The following is a 23519-nucleotide window of genomic DNA, read 5'->3' as shown; positions in this document are numbered from 1 at the left end:
CCCTTCCACAAACCTGGCACAGGCGGAACGTGGTGGTGGGACTAGTGCGGCAGGAATACCCAGGGGTGTCCCATGACTCAGTCTAGTTAGAAAACCTTTAAGACACCTGACTACAAACGAATGTCAAGAGCCTTGGGTGGGTTTTCTTTAGGGGACCACAGAGCAGACCACCAGGAAGCAACTCCTGCAGGGCTTAAGTTTTCCTAAAGCGTTAGTAAGGCTTTCCCTTCTGTCCCAACCCTCACCTCCAGTCTTGGGGACTCCGCGCCACCCCATCCCCTTCTCCTCCGCCCCCCGGCTTTGGGCAATCTCACTGCCTCGCCATCGGCCGCCTTTGCCCGTCTGCCCGACAGCGCCAGGCCCCAGGCTGTTACGAGAGGGCGCAGGGGGCGGAGGCGCGGCGGGGGCGGGCTCTGTCACCCTCCCCACCACCACCCCGTTCCCCTCCAGCCGGCTGCTGGGGTCAGTGGCAGGAGCGCCGCGCACCGCCAGCCACGAGGGGCGTAGGATGGGGACGGCAGAAGAGGGGGGCGCCCTCGCGGATTAGAGCCAACCGCGCACTTCCAAAGGCTGTGGAGCTGCGCTTCCACCAGCGCCCCGGGAACTTTGAAGCAGCAGGCCCTGCCCCGGCCGTCTCTCCCGGCTCTGCGGCCTCGCAGCCCCGCCGCGGCCGCCCGGTGGCGATGACCCGAGCGCTCTACCAGGCTCTCCTGCTGCTCGCCGCGGCCGCCGCGCTCTCCGCAGGTACGACGGGCGCTGCTGCCCCCGCGCTCGCGCGGCCGGGAGTCAGCCTGCGGTGGGCACGCGGAGGCAGACTGTTGCTCCGAGCACACTGACCTTCAACGGGGCGGAGTGGGGAGCGCCAGTTGGATAGAAGTGGCGCTGGATAGGGCGCAGCGTGGGCACCTGACATCTCGCAGTCGTGGGGGCAGACAGGTGTGTTGGGGACGAAGTTATCAGGAGGAGGGAAAAAGCTCTAGGAACGTGGGGGTTGGGTAGTAGGGATGAAATGGGTGACAAATTTGGGGACAGCTGGCAGCAGAGAAAGAGTTTCTGGATGTGCGTGGGGCTGGGAGTTAGGTGGCACCGAGTTCACTCTGCAAGTGCTTTGGGGACGCTCTGTGCTGAGCAGGGTGGTGGGAGGGTGGGGAGAGGTGGTGGCGAGCCTGTGAGAGTTTAAGGAGGCCGGGGATACCTCAAAAACCGCTTGGTGCCGAGCTGTGTAGGTGGGAGTGGAAGCTTACATCTGCGTGGTTTGCAACACTCATTGCTTTCGAGGTAGGATCTTTACTAAGAGTTGCAGGGGAAAAAAATTCTGGCAAGCGTCCCAGCGTTTATAACAGGTCTGTTCCTTGATAGGCTAAATAGAGCCCTCGGCCCAAGCTAGAAACTAAAGATTTCTTTATATTGTTTACTAGAAACTAGGGCAAATGCATCTTTGGTAAAATCATAGTATGCTGAGATGAAAACAATCCATTTAACTCTGAAATTATTTTGATTATCACATTAGCCTGGGTTATGGAGACCAGGAGCAGGATTCCTTGCTAACCCATTCTTGAAACATTTCAATCAGACATTTAAGACATTTGCATATAAAATCTGATGTTTTTCCGTAAAACTGTACTTTGCTTGAAGCTGATTTTGATGCATTTTTGTTTTCCCAGACGACAATCTGTTCGACATTAATAGTGATACTCCAGGGCAGGTATTTTTTCTCTTAGTGACATGTGCAGGAGAATGTTTTGAATAATATGATTGCTGTCATGTACAGATTTTAGTGTTTCAGACTGTCTGAGAGAATCAGTAAATACATTTAAATGAAATTTTGAATATTGGAAAGGCTTACTTAGGAAAGCATTTACCCAGAGGTTGTCAGGAAAATTACAAGATAAATTGAAATACTTGCATTCATAGTTAGTAAATTCATCAATGGAAATAAAACTGACTAGGAAAGACTTTATAAAAATGGCTGAGAACTCAGCTAACTTGGGAGGACTATGTATTCAAAGTGCTCTTGACTGATAGAACTTACCAAAAAAAAAAAAAAAAAAAAATCTTTCTGATATTTTGACCAGACACCTGTGAAATTGCCCCTGCAGGCTGTCCATACAGCATATTTATCTTGGGGAGCTAATAACTTAGCTGCAGAGATTAAAAAAAAAACCTCCATTATCTTTTTATATAGTTTGAAAAGATGTTTTGTTATATGACAGAATTTTTTAGAAAATTTAAGAGACTCTGAGTATAGCAACATAACAAAAGAAGCCCTGCTATGTTTTTTAAAAGGAATGAAACCTTTTGACATTGAAATGTGCAAAAAAGGGGGGAAAAAAAAGAATATTCATTCAAATTTGATTGTTTCCTCTAAATTTGAAGGCTAAGAAAAATGCCTGATAGATGGTGTATCAGTTTGCAGAGAAGCGCTTACCAATTCTGGAACTTTTACAATGAACTTTTGATTGTTGATAAATCATTTTCAAATCTCTTTTAAAAACTTGACCCTTTTTTGTATCCCACAGAAAAAACGTGTTACTATTTACATTTGACTCCTAGTTTTTGTACAAATCTTTAATAATTTGGCGGGGGACTCAGGGTAGTTTATTTAATTTTTAAATTGTTCTCGTGTGTTACATGCATTACTTTTAACCTCGTTACTTTTACAACTTACGTGGTTAATCATATTGGCCATTTTTTAAACATACATGCCATTGTTGACATGTTATATGAGAAGGTACTGTTGACATGACAACATAACCAAACGGTGTGACAGAATACATTGCGTTTCAATTGGCTCTGCAGAGTACCCAGCCTAGGGCCTTAGATAATCTGAAGACATTGATAAACCAATAAACACTTTTCCCTTTGGCTGTTCTTTTCAGCATCTTTAGCACCTTACACATATCACACATTAACAGCCTAATGAAAACTATTGCTCCTTGATGAGAATCTCAAAGGGTTAATCACTGATGGAAATTTAGAGAAAATATTTATTGGTCTGGACTGGCTAAAAAACTAGGCTGCTCTGAGTTTCTCCAATTATTTAGTTACTGGGTTCCTTGATGTTTGGTAAGAAAGACCTGACATGACCTCACAACAGTTATCATGTGTACTAAATAAAGAATTGGCAGAAAATGCCTCAAATTATAAATTGTGATTTGCATATTATGTAATTTACACATTCTCCACCAATTTTATAAAACTTCTTGGTCTTCTGAGTGGAACAGGATTACGAAGAGTCTGGAACACTAGATACTCTAAAATTGAAAACTATTTCATTAAATAACCAGGGGAGGGTTGGGGTTTTAGATAGCGAGATTCACCTCTCTGCCAACAACAGGTAGCACTTCCCACTATACATATTAAGCTTTGCTAAAAGTGAAAGTGAAAGCCTTGGATTAACTGAGTTTATAAATGCAAAAGGTGTTGTCACCTTTGCCCTTCTTCAAGCACAATCATTTGTTGGTTGATTGGCAACAATGTGGCAAGAGACTCCCTGTTTCCAAAGAACAATCTTCCCTAGCCTAGAAGAAACTGTGCAGAGAAGTCCTTGAGGGCATATATTTCTCCATTGACTTAAACATGCAAAGTATAAAATAGTCCTCTAATCCACTACAGTCAGAAAAATAAAGGATTTGTGATGTGTGAGAGAGAGAGAGAGGAGCGAAGGGTGACACCAAATTTTTGACCCAAGCAATGGAAAAATAGACCAAGTGGGGTGAGGCTGACTGCAGGAGGAGCAATTCTGGAGAGAAGAAGGGGACAGCGGCAGGTAGCTAAAGACCAGTTTTGGTTATGTTGAGTTTAAAATGCCTATGAGACACTGAAGTGGCGATATCAAGTAAGCAGTTGGTTTTATGTGCCTAGAGTTTTAGGGTATAAGATTGGCCTGGATATAAAAAAAATCTAGAGCCAAGGGCGCTTATAATTTTAAAAGACACATTAAATAGGGTCACAGATTTAGCTATCACAGAACACCCAAATAAAGTGAGTTTCAGATAAACAGCACGTTATTTTTGAGTTCAAGTATGTTTTAAATATGACATGGATATACACATATGAAAAATTAACTGCTGTTTAATTCCACTTTAACTGGGCATTCTGTACTTTTATCTGGCAATCCAAAATTAAAGAAATATTGGGGTGAGATGATCAGTTTCTGATACATGTGTTACCAGCTCTTCCAGTAGAAAAAGAAGTATAGACCTATTTTCTAATCCTCATCTCTTCAAGTTCACTTCTAGCTCTGTTGCTGTCCCCATATGCATCTCTGAATGGGTCACTGCCAGCTGTTTGCACTATCTCCACTCTTACTGAGAACACAGGGAGGGATACCCAGCCTTTTCTAACCTTATAGGAGTATCTTAGTTGGAAAGAATGTATGAAAAAGATATGGATAACTTTCTAGACTCCCTGCAAATGATTGCTGTGTGAAAACAGTTGGTTTTGCCCAAATTTATTGTATTTTGAATGTGATTGTTGTTTTCAAATGCAGTTTTAAAGTATTTTCCTTTTAAATAAACATTTATACGTTTCTCTTATAGAGGAAATGCTTCCAGGAAGTAGCTGAGAACCAGTTTGTTGATTTTTTTCTAGTGTGTGCTTGTACCATTGATTGTAGGTAAGAGAAGGTTAAGAGGAGAAGGTGAATGGATAGAGTCAGGGTTAGGGAGGTCTTGAGCCCCACAGGACTTGATAATTTGATACAGTTTGAGGTTTTTGAGCATGTTTCTAAGAGAGTAACTGCAAGTCCTTTGGGATAGGGGCAGGAATATATAAATATCGGCCAGAGACTGTTTAATTCCTGCTTCAGCTCAAGGATTAGCTGAAGCAGGAATTAAACAGTCTAGTATTAGCTTCATTTGAGATTTATGAGGGAAAATGTCCTATAAATTAATAACTGTAGGCATGGGACATTAAAAATCTCAAACAGATATATTCAAATGTATATAAAGAGTTTATTTTAATAACTAATAAAATGAGAGTTAATTTTCAAGTGTAAATAGAAAAAAGAACTAAACAGAAAAAAAGGAAAGAAATGAATTTTATTGAATTTATTGGGGTGACACTGGTCAACAAAATTATACAGACTTCAGGCACACAATTCTACACACATCATCTCTACACCGTATTGTATGTTCACCACCCCAAGTCAAGTCTCTGGCCATCGCCACTTAACCCCCCTCTACCCGTCTTTGCCACCCTCCAGCCCCCAGTAATAATGACACTGTTGTTCATGACCATTAGTTTTTTCTTCTCTCCACCCCACCCTGCCAAAAGGAAAAATTCTAAGCACAAAGAGTGTACTACGTATCGTTTCTTATCAGTTATATCTGTGAGGCTTCTTCTAGATTTTCCCTTGCTTCGGCCTTCTATGTCTTTAATTTTTCTCAGCTGATAGTCAGAATCTCAAAGATTACTACTCTACATTGCTTCAGAGGTTGGGATAATATCAGGAGATGTTTATAAGTGACAGAGAAATGCTACATTTGCTCAGGGACCTAGGAATACCTAAACACTGTCTTGACTCAGCTGTGCCTCACTCGTCATCTAAGAGGGGTTACTAAGAAATACCAGGCAAAGGGAGGCAAAATAAGGCAAAGTAATTTTTCTGTTGTTGTTACCTTGGTTCTTTGGCCCCAAATTGTGTGGCAACACTCTTATATACTCCCCTTCTCTAAACTTTTAGTAATTAAATAGCTTAAGAATAAAGAAAGGTGTATGAGAAATCAGAATCCTGGATCCTGACACTATGACCCCATCGAAAGGCTATGGGATGCCTGGTGAGCGGAGCCAGAGCGCCAGAGGGGGACCTCTATCTCCTGCACCTCCTTAGTCCAGCCTTCATGGCAGCTCCGACGAGAGTTCCAGGCAATCATCTCAAGAGTCACTGTCAAATTAGGAAAAGGTGGTGAGTCAGTGAAGAACGGTGATTGGGTCTCTTTTTTTTTTTTCTGAAGCTGGAAACGGGTAGAGACAGTCAGACAGACTCCCGCATGCGCCCGCCGGGATCCACCCGGCACGCCCACCAGCGGGCGACACTCTGCCCACCAGGGGGCGATGCTCTGCCCCTCTGGGGCGTCGCTCTGTTGTGACCAGAGCCACTCTAGCGCCTGGGGCAGAGGCCAAGGAGCCATCCCTAGCGCCCGGGCCATCCTTGCTCCAATGGAGCCTCGCTGCAGGAGGGGAAGAGAGAGACAGAGAGGAAGGAGAGGAGGAGGGGTGGAGAAGCAGATGGGCGCTTCTCCTGTGTGCCCTGGCCGGGAATCGAACCCAGGACTTCTGCACGCCAGGCTGACGCTCTACCACTGAGCCATCCGGCCAGGGCCTGATTTGGTCTCTTTTGTGAGGAAGTAGGTCCTGTTATTCCCACACTTTCTATGAAAAGATGGAGAAGGGACCGTGATCATGAACCCTGGTGCCTTTTGTATTCTTTGAAAGCTGGTTCCCTAAGGCATGTGAGGATCTTGGTTCTCTGGAATATGAACAACACAAATCACTTCTTCCCTACTTAGGAATCTAGTAAGAAATAAAAGGGAGGGAAGAGGTGAGTAGGAGTGTGAAACAGGCAAGGAATACAGTACTTTATGTCCATAGAACCCAACACTGACCTATTTCTCAGGGGACATTATTTTGCTTTATCATGTGACTCTTGACTTCATCTGCTTTGATTGGTCAACCAGGCTAACAAGGGTCTCCTACAGACTAACTCCCCTTTTTTGTTGTTGTTCTCTGGTTTTTTTGTGCTTTTTTGTTTTGTTTTGTTAGAGTAGGTATATGAAGATATTGTTTCTTTGAAACTGGAACTGTTTTAAATTAATCCCTTCAAGAATTCATGTGTGAATCACTCAGTATGACTCAAGAACTTGACTTATTATTTTTTTAAACAATTTAAATTTGCCAGTGACTTAAGCATCCCAAATTAGATCAATCTACTTTTTCATTAAACTTTTCACTTCAAGAAAATGATTAGGATACTCTAATTTTGAAAGTGAAACCCATTTTCTCCTGATCTATTTTATCATTTTTTTCTCATGACAAGGTAAAGTGACAGATCTCTGTATGTTAAGTTTCTTAGACATTTTTGTTCAAAGCCATAATTGCTTGAAATAAATACTGTGTGGTTAAAAACAGAATTAGAAAACAATCTAATCCATCCATATCTGGACAGGATCATTTTATGCAACAAGTTTAGTTTTGTAAAGAGTTATTAACTCAGAGGGTGGTAATCCAGATTAACACAGCTTTAAGAAACCAGATTGTTTGGCCCTGGCCGGCCAGTTGGCTCAGTGGAAAAGGCCTCAACTCACCTTGCAGAAGTCGCCGACTCCATCCCAATCAAGGCACACATGAGAAGTGACCATCTGCTTCTCTTCCCCTTCTCTCGCTCTTCCCCTCTCGCAGACTGTGGCTTGATTGGTTTGAGCATTGGCCCAAGCACTGAGGATAGCTTGAGTGGTCTGAGCATCAGCCCCAGACAGTGTTGGTGGGTGCGTCTCAGGGTGCATGGGGGAGTCTGTCTCTCTATCTCTCCTCTTCTCACTTAAAAAAAAAAAGGAAAAAAGAAATTAGTCTCTGGGTCCATGCCCTGAAATTAAGGAAAATGGTAGAGCTCTGATTGTTTTAAAACAGAGCCAAAATAAATTAAAGAGTAATAAATTATCTCATCTCATAATTTTATCTGATAACATTTTCCCTGGCCCACTCTACTAGAAGTGTTTCTTTTTTCTTTTCTTGATCCCCACTATTGCTCTTCAAGAGTAAACATCTACTCTGTGAACATTTGCCTACTCTAATAACTATAATGTGACAGTGTTCTCACTCAACTTCCACTTACAATCTGTAGCATGTATTTCCAGGAAATTGGTATTACACCATAAATTTGAAACACTGACTAAAGAATAATGATATACAGAAGATTCCTTACAGGATAATAAAATGTGTAATTGAATGAACCTTTCTTCCTTTTGTTTGCTTTCTTTCCTACAGCTGTTCTCTAGCTATAATATATTTGCTATATTACATTAAAAGGCATTGCTTTCTTACACACAACAATGTTGACTTTGTTAAAGCAGCTGGATTAAAAATTAAAGATTAAAAGGATTGAGAGTTATTGTGCCAAATCAAGGTGAAGACTTTCCTTTGGAATTGTTTTTGCTGAACTCTGTTTTTGATAGTGCCATTACCATAAAGTTTTTCATATTTCTTTATTATCTATTCAATATCTATAGTATTTGTAATGTCTTCTCCTCTTATATTCAAGATATTGGGAATTTAAATTTTCTAGGTGTTTTTTTTTTTTTACCTTGATTTGTTTAGGCAGAGGGTTATAAATTTTATTGCTTTCTTTCAAATAAGTAACTTTGGGTTGCATTGAGGTTTTTTGTTGTTTGTCTTTTTAAGAATTGTTCTCTGCACTTATACTTATTATTTCCTTCCTCTACTTACTTTGAATTTAATTTATTCTTTTTTATCCTAGCTTCTTAAATTGCTACCTTAGATTAAGAGAGGGAAAAATTCTTTAATGGAACACATAGTACATATTTTAGGTTTGTGGGACATACAGTTTATGTTGCAACACTTAATTCTACCATTGTAGTATACAAACAACCATAGGTAATATGAAAAATAGATGTTGTTATGTTTCAATAAAACTTTTCTTACAAATGGATGAGTCAATGGGCTATAATTTGCTAATCCTTTCTTAAACCATTTGTTTGAAACCTTTCTTTTCTAATATAATCATTTAAAGGTCTGATTTCCCTACTTGAAACTGCTCTTTCATAAATAGTATGGTGTTGTGTTTTCAACTGAAAAATGGATCAATAGAAATTACCCTATAATTCTGTAATCATACTATTATAAAGTCATTAGACTAAAGAAGGTGGTATTGGGAGATAAAGATGGAAGAGTGAAAAGAACCAAACAGAGCATCCAAGAGGAGACACACTATCAAGTGGTATAACATATATGTAAGTGTAATCTTAGATGGATAGAATAAAATAAACATTTGAAGAAATATTGGTTAATAATTTTCCAAATATAATGAAAAACATAAAATCAGCAATCACAGAGGCTCAGAGAAGCCAAAACAGAATAACTACCCCTCATTCCAAACCCACAGCATAGACATATCATATACAAATTGATAAGATTCAAAAGAAAAGAATAGATCTTGAAGGTAGCCCAAATAGTCATATTACATACCTAAGAAAAAAGTTAAGAATAACAGCAGATTTCTCATCAGAAACTATGCTAACCAGACAACAATGAAGTGATAACTTACAATACAGCAAGTTTAAAACTATCAACCCAGTATTCCATACCACATAAAGTTATCCTTTAAAATGGAAGAGAAATAAAGACATTTTCAGATAAATAAAAAATGACGGTTTATTGCTGTCATACATGTGCTACAAGAAATGATAAAGAAAATTTTAAGAAAAAAATGGATACAATATCAGAGAGTTGAATCCACATAGAAAAATAAGGGTCTCTGGCAATGTCTAAAATGAAGATAAATATAAAATCTATTTAACTTTAATCACTTTAAAAATAATACTGACTAAAGCAAAAATACAAAGTGTCCCTTGATAGAAGATTGGGTAAAGATGTGGTACGTATATACAATGGAAAACTACTCAGCCATAAGAAATGATGACATATTGCCGTTCTTGACAACTGGATGGACCTTGAGAACATTATACTAAGTGAAATAAGTAAATCAGAAAAACCTAAAAACTATATGACTTCACACATAGGTGGGATATATAACTGAGACTCATGGACATAGATAAAGGTGAAATGGTACCAAGGAGAGGGGAGTAAAGTGGGATAAATATACACAGGTGGAAATGATTTTACTTTGAATGATGTGCACACAATGCAGTCAGAAGTTCAATTGCTATAGAGATGTTTACCTGAAAACTATGTACTCATTGATCAATGTCACCTCATTAGATTTAATTTCTAAATTTAAAAAAAGCAAAAATAGTGGCAATGTCCTGTGAGTTTATAGCATATTTATAGATAAAGTGTATTATTGCTTTAGCACAAAGAAAGGGAAGGAGGACTAGGAGTATACAATTGTTAAGTGTTTTATATTATAAAACAAGGCTTGTAGTATTATTTAATGTAATACTATGATTTATTAAAGATGCATATTGTACAATCAAGGGCAACTCCTAAATATGAAAATATAAATTAATATATTAAATATAAATAATAAGCCAATAATGTACATAAATGGTATTTAAAATATTCAATTACAAAAACATGATAAAATGGCAAAAGCACCAAACATTAGAAAACATTGCAACCATATTATCAATAATCACCAATAATTACATTAAATGTAAGTAGTTTAAATTCAACACTTAAATATCAAATTAAAAAAATAGAACAAAAAAGAATTACTAGATTTGTATGGACCCATAAAAAACCCCCAAGAGCTAAGCAATTCTGAGAAACAAGAATGGAGCTGGAGGTGCCATACTACCTGACTTCAGGTTCTCCTATAGAGCCACAATAATCAAAACAGCATGGTATTGGCAGGAAAAACAGACATACAGACCAACAGAACAGGATCAAGAGCCTAGAAATAAAGTCACACATATATGGACAAATAATCTTTGACAAAGTAGCCAAAAACATACAATGGAGAAAACAAAGCCTCTTCAATAAATGATGCTGGGAAAATTGGAAAGCAAAGAATGAAATGACTACAGTTTGTCTCCCTGCACAAAAATTAATTCAAAATGTATCAAAGACCTAAATATAAGATCTGAAACAATAAATTACATAGAAGAAAACATAGATACTAAACTTATGGACCTTGGCTGTAGAGAACATTTTATAAGTTTGATCCCAAAGACAAGGGAAGTAAAGGCAAAATTAAACATATGGGACTATATCAAACTAAAACACTTCTGCACAGCAAAAGAAACTGACAACAAAACAAAAAAGCTTCCAGCCAAATGGGAGATTATGTTCCAAAACAATAGCTCTGATAAGGGATTAAGAGCCAAAATATATAAAGAACTCACAAATCTCAGCAACAGACAAGCAAACAATCTAATTAGATAATGGGGAGAAGACCTAAACAGATTCTTCTTCCAAGAAGACATACAAATGGTCAACAGATATATGAAAAGATGCTCATCTTCACTAGCTATTAGAGAAATGCAAATCAAAATTACAATGAGATACCACATCACACCTGTTAGATTTGCTATTATCAACAAGAAAGGTAATAACAAGTGTTGGAGAGGCTGTGGAGAAAAAGAAACCTTCATTCACTGCTGTTGGGAATGTAAGCTGGTATAGCCATTATGGAATACAGTATGGTGGTTTCTCCAAAAATTAAGAATCAAATTAACATATGACCCAGCAATCCCTTTACTGGTTATCTACCCCTAAAACTCAAACACATTGGTACTCAAAGACACATGCACTCCCATGTTTATCACAACATTATTCACGGTGTCCAAGACATGGAAACAACTAAAGTGTCTCTCGATAGAGGATTGGTTAAAGAAGATGTAATATACATTGTAATACTACACAGCCATAAGAAATGATGACATTTATGACAACATGAATGGACCTTGAGGGCATTATACTAAGTTAAATAAGTAAATCAGAAAAAGTGAAGAAGTGTATGATTTCACACATAGGTGACATATAAAACTGAGACTTAGGGACATAGATAAAAGTGAAGTGGTTACCAGGGAGAGGGATGTTGGAGAGAGGAAAGTAAAGAAGGTCAAATATACAGGGACAGAAATTGATTTGACTTTGGGTGATGGGCTCACAACACAATCGACAGTTCAAATGCTATAGAGATTTTCACCTAAAACCTATGTACTCTTATTGATCAATGTCACTCCATTAAATTTAATTTCTAAATAAAGAAAAGTAAAAAAAAAAAAAAAGTATGGCCCTGGCCAGTTGACTCAGTGGTAGAGCGTCGGCCTGGCATGTGGAAGTCGCTCAGTCAGGGCACACAGGAGAAGCACCCATCTGCTCCTCCACCCTTCACCCTCTCCTTTCTCTCTGTCTCTCTCTTCCCTTCCCACAGCCAAGCAAAATTGGCCCTAAGGATGGCTCCATGGCCTGTGCCTCAGGTGCTAGAATGGCTCGGCCACAATGGAACAATGTGCCAGATGGGCAGAGCATTGCCCCCTGGTAGGCATGCTGTGTGGATCCTGGTCGGGTGCATGCGGGAGTCTGTCTGACTGCCTCCTCACTTCTAACTTTGGAAAAATACCCAAAAAAGAAAGAAAAAAAAAGTATGAATATATTAGATAAGAAAGCAAAAACTAATCCAATGCTTTCTATAGGAAACCTACTTTCAATATAAATAAATGCACTTTAGCTATAAAACACAAATAGATTAAAAGTAAAAGTATAAGAAAAGTCATATCATGCTAACACTTATCTTAAAACAGCTGGAGTTCCCTGCCCTGGCTGGGTTGTTCAGTGGTTAGAGTGTTATCCCAATGGGCTGAGGTCATGGGTTCAAGGAACACACAAGAAGCAACCAATAAATATACAACTAAATGGAGCAACTAAGTGGAACAAGTTGATGTTTCTCTCTCCTCTTTTTCTTCTCTCTCCACCCCCTTCCTCTCTCTCAAATCAATGAGGAAAGAAAAGCTGGAGTGACTATCTTAATAACAATGCAGAGTTCAGAAAAAGGAATGTTGCAAGTGGTATTTCATAAAGATAAAATGATTACTTCACTGAGAAGAGACAATAATCTTAAATGTGTTTCCTACTAACTACAGAGCTTCAAAATGCACAAAAACACCATTAATAGAACTGAAAGGAAAAACAGACAAATCCATAATTATATTTTGAATTTTCAATACTACTTTCTCTAACAGATAGGATAAACAGACCAGAAATCACTAAGGATATGTAAGATCTGAAAAGTACTTTTAACCAACTTGACTTAACTGACACTTATATAACATTACAATAAAGAACAACAGCATGAATGCATATTATATATTTTAAAGTGCACATAAAATGTTAATCAAAATAAATCATATTTTGGACCATAGAACAAACCTCATAAACTTAAAAGAACTTAAACTAAACAGAGTATTTTCTCTGACCATTATAAAAATAAAGTAGAAATCAACAATATGAGTCTATTTGGAAAACACTCAAATATTTGGAAATTAAGGAACAAACTTCTAAATACTCTTGGGTAAAAGTAGAAGGCAAGAGAAGTAGTAGATAATATTTTTAACTGAAGGAAATGAAGACACAACATATCAAAAATTGTAGGCTACACCTAAAGTAGTCATCAGATTTATAGGCACAGCAAGTAAACTCAAAGCAGAAAACGAAGGAAATAATAAAGGTAAGAAGAGAAATCAGTGAAGGTGAAACAGTAAACATTAAAGATAATGAAGGAAACCAAAAACTATCTATTTTTAAAGATCAATAAAACAGATTCACCTCTTGCTAGATTAACCAAGGAAAAGAGGGAATACACTAATTACTACTGTCAGAAGTGAAAGAGAAGGCATCACTATGCACCCTCCACACATAAAAATGAAAATAAGGCAATAATTTGACCATTTTGATGCCCACATTAGCATACTTAGGTAAAATGAGCAAATTACTTGAAAGTACATACACCAATGGCCACTCAAGAAATAATAAGTAACCTGCGCGCGTGCGGACACACACACACACACACACACACACACACACACACACACACACAAACAAAATTCATCTTATAATTCAAACCTTGAAATTTGTATTGAAAAAGACTTCAATCCTTGATGACTTCACTGGTGAATTCTAACAAAAATTTTAAGAAGAAATAGTGTTTATTCTATACAAACATTTCAGAATATGGAAGTAGAGGGAACACTTTTCAGCTCATTTTTTTTTTTATAATACCAGCATTACACTGAGAGCAAAATTAGGAAAAGGCATCTCAATGAACCAATATCTATCATAGAGATGCAAAATCCTCAGCAAAATGTATCAAATTGACTCCATCAGTTAATAGTTACTAAGACAGTATCTTCTGGCAAAAGGAGAGGCACACTGATTAGTGGAATAGAAATAGGCACATACTTATATGATCAATTGTTTTTATTTTAAGGGTGTATAAAAGCAATTTAATCAAGTATAGTTTTTTCAACAAATAATGCTGGAATAGGCAAAAACAACAACAACAAACAAACCTGACAACTTGCTTTGCATGTCTATAATTGGTAACACAGAATGACCCATAGACCTAAAAATAAAACTTAAACTCTAAAGACTTCTTATAAAAAACACAGAAGAAAGTATTTTGATTTTGGGTTAAGCAACATTTCTTAGATGATAGCACCCAAAGCACATTCCATAAAAGAAAATATTGATTAATAGGACTTCATCAAGATTAAAAACTTCTATTCCTGGAAAGATAGAGTTGAGAGAATGAAAAGACAAGCTACAGGGTGGAAGGTGGTATGTACAAAACACATATTAAAGCACTTGAATCAAAATTTAGAAAGAATTCTCAGAACACAATAAGGAAAAAAAACCCAATGCAAAGTGTGCAAAACAATAAGCATATGAAAAGATGCTCAGCATCACTAATCATCAGACAAATGCAAATTAAAACCACGATGAGATGTCACCTCATACCTGTCAGAATGGCTGTCATCAATAAATAAGAAAAACAAGTGTTAGAATGTGGAGAAAAGGGAAACTTGTGCACTGTTGGGAATGCAGATTGATACAGCCATGGTGGAAAGCAGTACGGAGTTACTTCAAAAAATTAAAAATAGAACTGCTTTGTCACCCAGCAATTCTTCCAGTTCTAATTCTAAACCCAAAACACTAATTTGAAAATGTATATGTACCCCTATATTTATTGCAGTGTTATTTATAATAGCCAAATTATGGAAGCAGCCCAAGTGCCCATCAATAGATGAGTGGGTAAAGAAGATGTAATATTCTTTATTACAATGGACTTTTACCCAGCCATAAAAAGGAATGAAATCTTACCATTTGCAATAGGATGGGTGGACATAGAGGGTTTTATGCTAAGTGAAATAAGTCAGAGAAAGAGAAATACTATAATATAATTTCACTTATATGTGGCATCTTTTTTTTTTTTTTGTATTTTTCCGAAGCTGGAAACGGGGAGGCAGTCAGACAGACTCCCGCATGCACCCAAACGGGATCCACCCGGCATGCCCACCAGGGGGCGATGCTCTGCCCATCTTGGGACGTTGCTCTGCCGCAACCAGAGCCATTCTAGCGCCTGAGGCAGAGGCCACAGAGCCATCCTCAGCGCCTGGGCCAACTTTGCTCCAATGGAGCCTTGGCTGCGGGAGGGGAAGATAGAGACAGAGAGGAAGGAGAGGGGGAGGGGTGGAGAAGCAGATGGGCACTTCTCCTGTGTGCCCTGGCCGGGAATCGAACCCGGACTCCTGCATGCCAGGCCGACACTCTACTACTGAGCCAACCGGCCAGGGCCTCTATATGTGGAATCTAAAGAATAAAATAAAATCTAAAGAACAATAATACAGAAACTGACTCACAGATATAGAGACCAGAGATGGTTGCCAGATGGGAGAGGATTTGGGGGACTGGGTGAAAGATAAAGGGATTAAGAAGTACAAATTGATATTACAAAATAGTCACGGGGATGTAAAGTACAACATGGGAAATACAGTCAATAATATTATAATAATTATGGATGGTGCCAGGTGGTTACTAGAATTATAGGGGGTCATATTGTAAATTATATGAATGTCTAACCAATGTGCTGTACACCTGAAACTAATATAAAATAATATTGAATGTAAACTGTAATTGGAAAAAATAGTGTTAAATAAAAAGGGGGGAAAAAGTGGGCAAAATATTTGAACAGATAAATAGGATACATGAATGGAAAATAGCACACCACAAATGTTCAGTATCATTAGGCATTAAGGAAATGCTCATTAAAACCACAATGACATGCAACTACACACCTATTTGAAATGCGAAAAATAAAATGCAAACAAACCAAACAACAAACACACAAACCGAAAACAAAGATGATAATACCAAGTGCTGTCAGGAATGCTAAGTAACTGGAACTCTCGTACATTACTGGTGACATGTAAAATGCTACAACCGCTTTGGAAAGCAGTTATGTAAAGTTAAATACACACTTTCTATAAAACACAGTAATGCCACACCTACATTTTTAGTGAAGAGAAATGAAATATTTCATAGAAAATCTGAGTATTAATATTTATTATAGGCTTATTCTTAATCTGTAAAACTGGGGGGAGGGGACTTAACTAGTGAATGGATCAACAAACTGTACATTCATTCAACTAACTATTGAATGATGTATGCAGAACATGAATGAATCTCAGATGCCTTAAGGCAAATGACAGAAGCCGGAATCAACACACTGCATTCATTTCTCATTTTGGAGAAGGGAAACCTATAGAAACAGGAGACATCATTGATTGCCAGGACCAGAGTGGCAGGAGGAATTGTCCAAGAGGGTATAGGAGGGAATTTGGGGGGAGGACTGATGAAATTGCAGTTGTCAACTCTCATAAGACTATGTACTAAAGAGGAGGAATGTTACTATATATAAATTATATGTCAATAAACTTAAACATCCTTTCCAAATTGGAGTGCATGTGTGTGAACTTATATAAATCAGGAATTCAGCAGATAATGTTTCAAATTGCTTTATCAAGAACAACAGTATATTTTTAGAGGTAATGTCTTAAGATAGTGTCTTAAAGAACAACAACAAAAATAATTAAAAGTACGTGCTTCTGGTAAGTGAGAGTTGGGGAGATGAGACATTAGACAATACTTTACATTGTAATTCTTTATTTTTTTTACCATGTACATTTAAAACATTGATCAAAAACATAAAAATATTTTAAAATTATAAATATTTGACTTATATTTGTAATATAACTTCTATGTAAGTAAGGGATTTCTGTAAGTATTAAAATGTGTTTTGTGTGTATAAACTTCAGTCTGTAAAATGGCATAAAGTAGAAATGTAATTCAAAATCGGGTAAGTTAGACAATGTTTTGTTCATTAGCATGGAGTAGTAATTTCTTCTCTTAGCAAAGGAAATTACAACTGAGAGACATTATCCATACATAGATAATGTCCTTTGTAAATGCAGCATTACTCACCTGCTCTTTTAGGTGAAAGCATTTGCTTCAACTTGAAAGGTTATTTATCACGTACAGGGAGCACTTACGGGCTGTTTGGGCTCTTTTAGTTGGTTTACTATAGCATTAAGCTTACTTATGGAGAATTTTGCTTGCCTCTGCAATCTATACTCACGCTCAGTAATGCATTAAGAAACCTCATTTTGCTGAATCAGATTAGAGGCACCCCTTGTTCACTACAGTGTCATGCACACAGTGGGCAGTCAGCATTTTTTTATTGTCTTTTACACCATCGGGAAAAGTCACTATGCCTGTTTTGAACCGAGTGGCAGGAGGAATAGTATATAGTACTAGCCTGTTTTCAGACCACAAATTCCAATTTTTGGTCTCAAAAATAGAGTTGCTGTGAGCTATGGGGCAATGTGCAGCATGCATGTGGGTGTTCACCACACTCCATCATCAGTGTATTTCCAAGTTCTATGCAGAAGAGTTAACTGAAAATATCCCTACGATATCCTCAGTGATTCCCTATGAACTAAATACTTTGAAAGAATGAGAAGTGACTTTAACAAAATATCAGTATGTTCATTATAGGAATTAGGGAAATTGTTGAAAAATGTAAAAATCATCTTTAGTTTAATACCTCAGGGATAATCACTCAATATTTTGATGTATTTTCTTTGTCTTCACTTCTATGCATATATATGTAAATTGAGATAATATTATGTGTTCAATGATTCTACTTTCATTTCATATTTATAGTGAGCAGTTTTCACTCTAAATATTATTAAAAACAGGGCATTAATGCAGATTATCAAAATTTATTTAAATATGTTGATTTGGGGACATTTAGGTTATTTCCATTGTTTACTTTTGTGAATAATAAATGTACAATGGAAATTTGAAATAAAATTCTGTTTTTCTAATTATTTGATGTAGAGGAAGCGGCAATACAACCCAAAGATCATAAATATTTTTGGGATTCTTGAGAGAAATACATCAGATTGTACTGCTATAAGTTTGTACCAATTGATACTGTACTAGCTATGGATAAAATGAAATTGAATTGTACCTTTCTCGCCATTTCTTGTGTTATAATTTCCAGTTTGGCAAATGAAAATGATGTCTTTTTATTAATTTTATATTTTGATTATTAATGAAATTAAAGCTTTTCATGTTTGTTGACAGTTTACCTTTCTCTGTTCATCTACTTTGTACATTTTTCTATTGACATATTTGTCTTTTCCAAATTCATTTGTCAAACTTGAAATGAGCGGAAAGTGTAGTAACCAATGTGAGAGTTAACAGTCTAGATACTTTCACTCTGATCATACTCAGATGCCAAAGTTTTGGGGTTTTTAATTTTTTTTTTAACAAAAATGTTTATTTTGTTTGATGATGCTGATTTTATCACTCTAATTTGGCAGTGTCACTATTGAAGACAAAGTTCATCAAAGCTGGAAAGGATTGTCAGAAACACAGAAAGTTATTTTTAAGTAGTGTGATTTGGGCTTTGAAAGTTGAGCTCTCAACCCCTCATAGCATGTAGTAGCAGGAGCTTAACTTTTAATTTTTTTTAAAACATCTGCAATGTGTCTAAAATATCTCTTAATCACATAAAATCCCTGTCGAGATAGGAATTATTATCTGTGCTTCACCAACACATAGTCAGATTCTGAGAAGTGGAGTCATTTTCCCCGCTACACAGCTGGTCTAGCAGTGGCTCAGGAATTCAGCTACAGAGGTGGAGTCTTCCAAAGCAGCTGGATCCTAGCTGAATTCCAGCAAGTAAACTCATTGACCTAGCTACAATGATAAGGTGGTTGTTTGTCTCTTTGCTATAGATCAGGGTAGGGAACCTATGGCTTGCGAGCCAGATGTGGCTCTTTTGATGGCTGCATCTGGCTCGAAGACAAATCTTTAATTTAAAAAATAATAATGTTAAAAATATAAAACATTCTCATGTATTACAATCCATTTATTTCCTACTGCTCATGTTCATGGTTGTGGGTGGCTGGAACCAATCACAGCTGTCCTCCGGGACAACACCAAATTTTTATTGGATAATGCATAACATACACGGGTCATTATATGGCTCTCACGGAATTACATTTTAAAAAATATGTGGCGTTCATGGCTCTCTCAGCCAAAAAGTTTCCCGACCCCTGCTATAGATTGTTTGTTCTCTATTGTTTTGTACTAGCTTATCACAGAGAAGTAGCAAAACTCAGACAGGACAGCCTGACTTTGACTTGCTTTTTGTTCTGGCTAATATGAATTCTTTGAGACTTCTCTGAGGTCCTCCAAGTTCTTTTTGTATTTCTTCACTTTTATCTCCTGAAATATATCTGTGTTGCTGCATAAAAAATAAAATGCATTACTTTGTTTATCAATAGTTTGATAAAGAAAAGGGAGATTTGATTCTAGAAAAAAAACATGTAATCCACCCTCTAAAGCAGCTATGATAAACCTAGAAGTCTGGGCCCTGGCCGGTTGGCTCAGTGGTAGAGCGTCGGCCTGGCGTGCAGAAGTCCCGGGTTCGATTCCCGGCCAGGGCACACAGGAGAAGCGCCCATCTGCTTCTCCACCCCTCCCTCTCTCCTTCCTCTCTGTCTCTCTCTTCCCCTCCTGCAGCGAGGCTCCATTGGAGCAAAGATGGCCCGGGCGCTGGGGATGGCTCCTTGGCCTCTGCCCCAGGCGCTAGAATGGGCAGAGCGGAGGGGCAGAGCGTCGCCCCCTGGTGGGCATGCCGGGTGGATCCCGGCTGGGCGCATGCAGGAGTCTATCTGACTGTCTCTCCCGGTTTCCAGCTTCAGAAAAATACAAATAAATAAATAAATAAATAAATAAACCTAGAAGTCTGAAAATTATATATATATTATTATGTATTATATATTATAAATATAATTTATTTTTTTATTATAAATTTAAAAATTTCATCTCCCACTCCTCAGTGCTCACTTCTACCCATCTTCTCTGAATGGGGGGTGGTGGTGCTGCCCTTTATATGTTTATATAATGGGTTCTTCGGAGTATCTAAGCTAAACCTTTGGGTCATGGGGTCAGTGTTGGAAAGAGGCATAGTTGGAATTACTCTTAACAAAAACTTCCTTTATATCACTCACTTGCCCTCCTCTTTCCCTTTCAACTCCTCACTTGCTATTCTATTTTTAGTTAGATTAGCTTTTGACTTTGGATAGTTTCCTTTTATTTTTAGATTAATAATTATCTATTCCTTACCATATCTGATATTTAAATGAATAGCTGTGGATTGTGATAGAAGCTTCTGACAAATGAGCCCTGAGAACTCTTGAGGACTTTAACTTTTCAACTTTCTTTGCCACTTTCATGCTAAACTTGAAACAGTTTTGTGTCTTTTTCTATCTGCATATTCTTTTAGCCCTGTAGTTTGACAATTCATTGTTGATTACATACTTTTTTTCTTTACTGGCTATTTTTTAATTGCCTCCTTTAAACAAGTTAGTGCTTCCTTAGCTTTTTAAACCTTGTGTGTGTGTGTGGGGGGGTTAATCATGATTTTTTTGTATTTTCTCTCATTTTGCCGAAACACATTAACTGGGTCACATTGTTTTTTCATTACCCCATATTCTCTATGATCCTCTCTCATTTTGTCTCTATCTTCTATAATTTATGGAGGTTAAAAATATAACACTAGACTTCTATGACTTAATAAAACTATAAAGTATGAACTCAGATTATTCACTGCGATCTTTATCGTGCTAACGTATTGTCCTGAATGGTTTTTATTGTGAACTCTAACTCCAGGATAGCAACTTCTTTTTCCTCTGGGTGTATAATCATTCCGAGTGCTCTTTCTGATACTGCATTGTGGCCACTCATTCTTAGGGTCATAGAACTTTAGAACCATTAGAGATTATCTAATTGAATTCTTTCTTGGACAGATCAGTTGAGAACACAGAAGCCTCAACAGCCATATTAATAGAACTAGAATAAGAACCTTACTTAGTCTCTGAACATGGACCCTGACTGTACCAGACTGAATCAGAATTCCTGCATATTTCTTTTCTTTACACAGATTCATTTTCCCACACAACAGAGTAGCAATTTGCTTATCAGTACAAGATATTGCTGAGAATTGTATCCTTCAGGAGTTTGTTATAATTGGTCACAATTTTCTACAGAAAGAATATTAAAGTAGTGTGGTATGTTTCTGGTCAAGAGTTTATCATCAAGTAAATTATAGATTTGACAAGTCATATATTGAATACAGGTCTTTAATAATCTAGAAATTGTGTCTCAGACGCTTAGTCCTGTAAAGTGGACCTAAATGTGCGGGTCAATCAAATACTGGTGGAGGCATAACAGGGTGCATTTCCTGCAGATAAACATTTGCCTAGCATGAGCCCACTGAGTTAAGCCTACAGAGCCCAGCAACCCACACTCTAAGCAGGGAAGTCCCTTGATAGCCAGACAACTAATCTGTCACTGTTAGTTTTCTTTGTAGTTTGGGGTGTGTGGCTATTATTCACCTTTTAAAAGTTTTCCAAAAGGATATTCCATATTGAGTAAAAACAGCTTTGTGAAAGATTGCGTTTTCCATTGTAGAGAACATTTCTATGTGGATTGTGGCCACTGATTGTGAATAAAACTAAATGCAGGAACAGGTTGGAGACGGAAGCTCCTCTTTCTGATGCAGTCAGCCCCCAGATTAACAGTTTGTATCCTAAAAACACAAAAGAAATGTAACACTGCAAAGAACAATTATGTTTTCAACATTTGCAATTTAAAAAAGATATCTTGATCTTGGTAAAGTCAGTCCTTAATTATGAGATTTATATCTTTCCTGCTTGGTTGGTATTATTATTATTTCCTTTTTTAAATGAGTATAATAGAATGTCTTTTTTTTTTTCTTGGTCTTTCTGTTTTTTCTTGGGAGAGTAAAAGTATAGTGCAACCCTTAGTTGGGTCTCAACATTATTTTTGAAATTGAACTGGTTGGTGAAATCTTCAAATCTGGTAACCATCATCATTTTATGTAAAGATCAACATAAAAATAGGACCTAAATTAATAGGCAAACTGTAATGAGTATTAAGGGCTTATCAGGTTTTCTTCTTATAATATGAAAATACTTTACTAGCTGTATTTGGACAAGCAAGAGATTTCTGTGGGGTGGGTGAAGACTGCTGTGATTTTTCTAGGCTGATGGGGGCTGACGGGAGGGTCTCTAAGGACTGCTGAGTGGGGTGGGGCTGGTACTCTGAATGGGGAAGGGGCGGGCACTGAGGATGATGTAGAATAATTGTGCTCCTCAAGACACACCACAAAGAAGCCTTTCCTATTTGCCCCCACCACTAACCCCAGCTGGATTAAACAGTACTCAGCCCCCTGTCTATAGACACTGTGTACACATCCCTGACTTGGTTCACCATGCTATCATAATGTCCTTTAATTCTATAATGCCTTTAGGGAATGTTCTTTTGGCTTTCTTCCCTATCTCCCTTCCTTAGCTTTTACTATATAGTATTTGACATATGGTAGATACTTGTGATGGTTAATTTTATGTGTCAGCTTGGCCACAGTAGCCAGATATTTGATCAAGACACTAGTCTGGATATTGCTGTGAAGTTATTTTTAGAATTAGAGGAATATTTAAATTCATAGTCTTTGAATAAAGCAGATTACATTTTATAATTGGGTGGGCCTCATCAAATCAGTAGAAAGCTTTAAGAGAAAAACAAACTGAGGTCCCTGAAGAAGAGGGTATTCTGTCTCCAAACTGTCTCCAGACATGAACTGCAAAATCAGCTCTTCCTGGGGTCTCCCTCCTACCCTGCAGGTTGTGGATTTATCAACGTCCACAATCCAGTGAGCCAACTCCTCCAAATAAATCTCTCTCTAGATAAAGAGACAGAGATAGAGATAGACATATATGTATGCAAACATATATATCCTACTGGTTCTGTTTCTCTGAAGAACTTTAATACAATATACATATTTTAAAGTCTAGTTAATGTCTGTCACCATACATAGTTACAAAAGTTTTTAAGATTCCACATGTAAATGAAATTGTATGGTATTTTTTCTCCCCTCTTTCTCTGACCTATTTCACTTAGTGATTAACTCATCCACATTGTTTCAGTTGGCAAGATTTCATTCTTCTTTTATGGCTTAATAATATTCTATTGTATGTAAATATAGTAGTCTCTCCTTGTCTGTGGTTTTACTTTCTGGGGTTTCAGTTACTTGTGGTCAACTGGTCTGAAAATATTAAATAGAAAATTCCAGAAATTTATGTTTTAAATCCACTCTGTGTATGTTTCCCACTTGTTAGTCATTTAGGAGCTGTCTTAGTTATCAGAGACAGAGGCTACAATTA

The 23519-nt window shown here is 37.6% G+C and overlaps 1 protein-coding gene across 4 annotated transcripts in view; it reads left to right on the top strand.

Moving 5' to 3' along the window:
- The first annotated feature begins 444 nt into the window (after nucleotides 1–444).
- ACVR1C (activin A receptor type 1C) overlaps nucleotides 445–23519 on the top strand; it is a 102552-nt gene continuing 79477 nt past the window's right edge. For all 4 annotated transcript variants that reach the window (XM_066345362.1, XM_066345361.1, XM_066345359.1 and 1 more), the window contains exon 1: nucleotides 445–744. In XM_066345362.1, the coding sequence (XP_066201459.1) occupies nucleotides 684–744 (61 nt within the window). In that variant the 5' untranslated portion in view covers nucleotides 445–683. The remainder of the gene's footprint in view (nucleotides 745–23519) is intronic.

The sequence above is a fragment of the Saccopteryx leptura genome, chromosome 7 (genome assembly GCF_036850995.1).
Source record: "Saccopteryx leptura isolate mSacLep1 chromosome 7, mSacLep1_pri_phased_curated, whole genome shotgun sequence".
Taxonomy (NCBI): Eukaryota; Metazoa; Chordata; class Mammalia; order Chiroptera; family Emballonuridae; genus Saccopteryx; species Saccopteryx leptura.
Note: the sequence above shows the minus strand (reverse complement) of the source record. Positions and strands in the feature narration are given on the sequence as shown.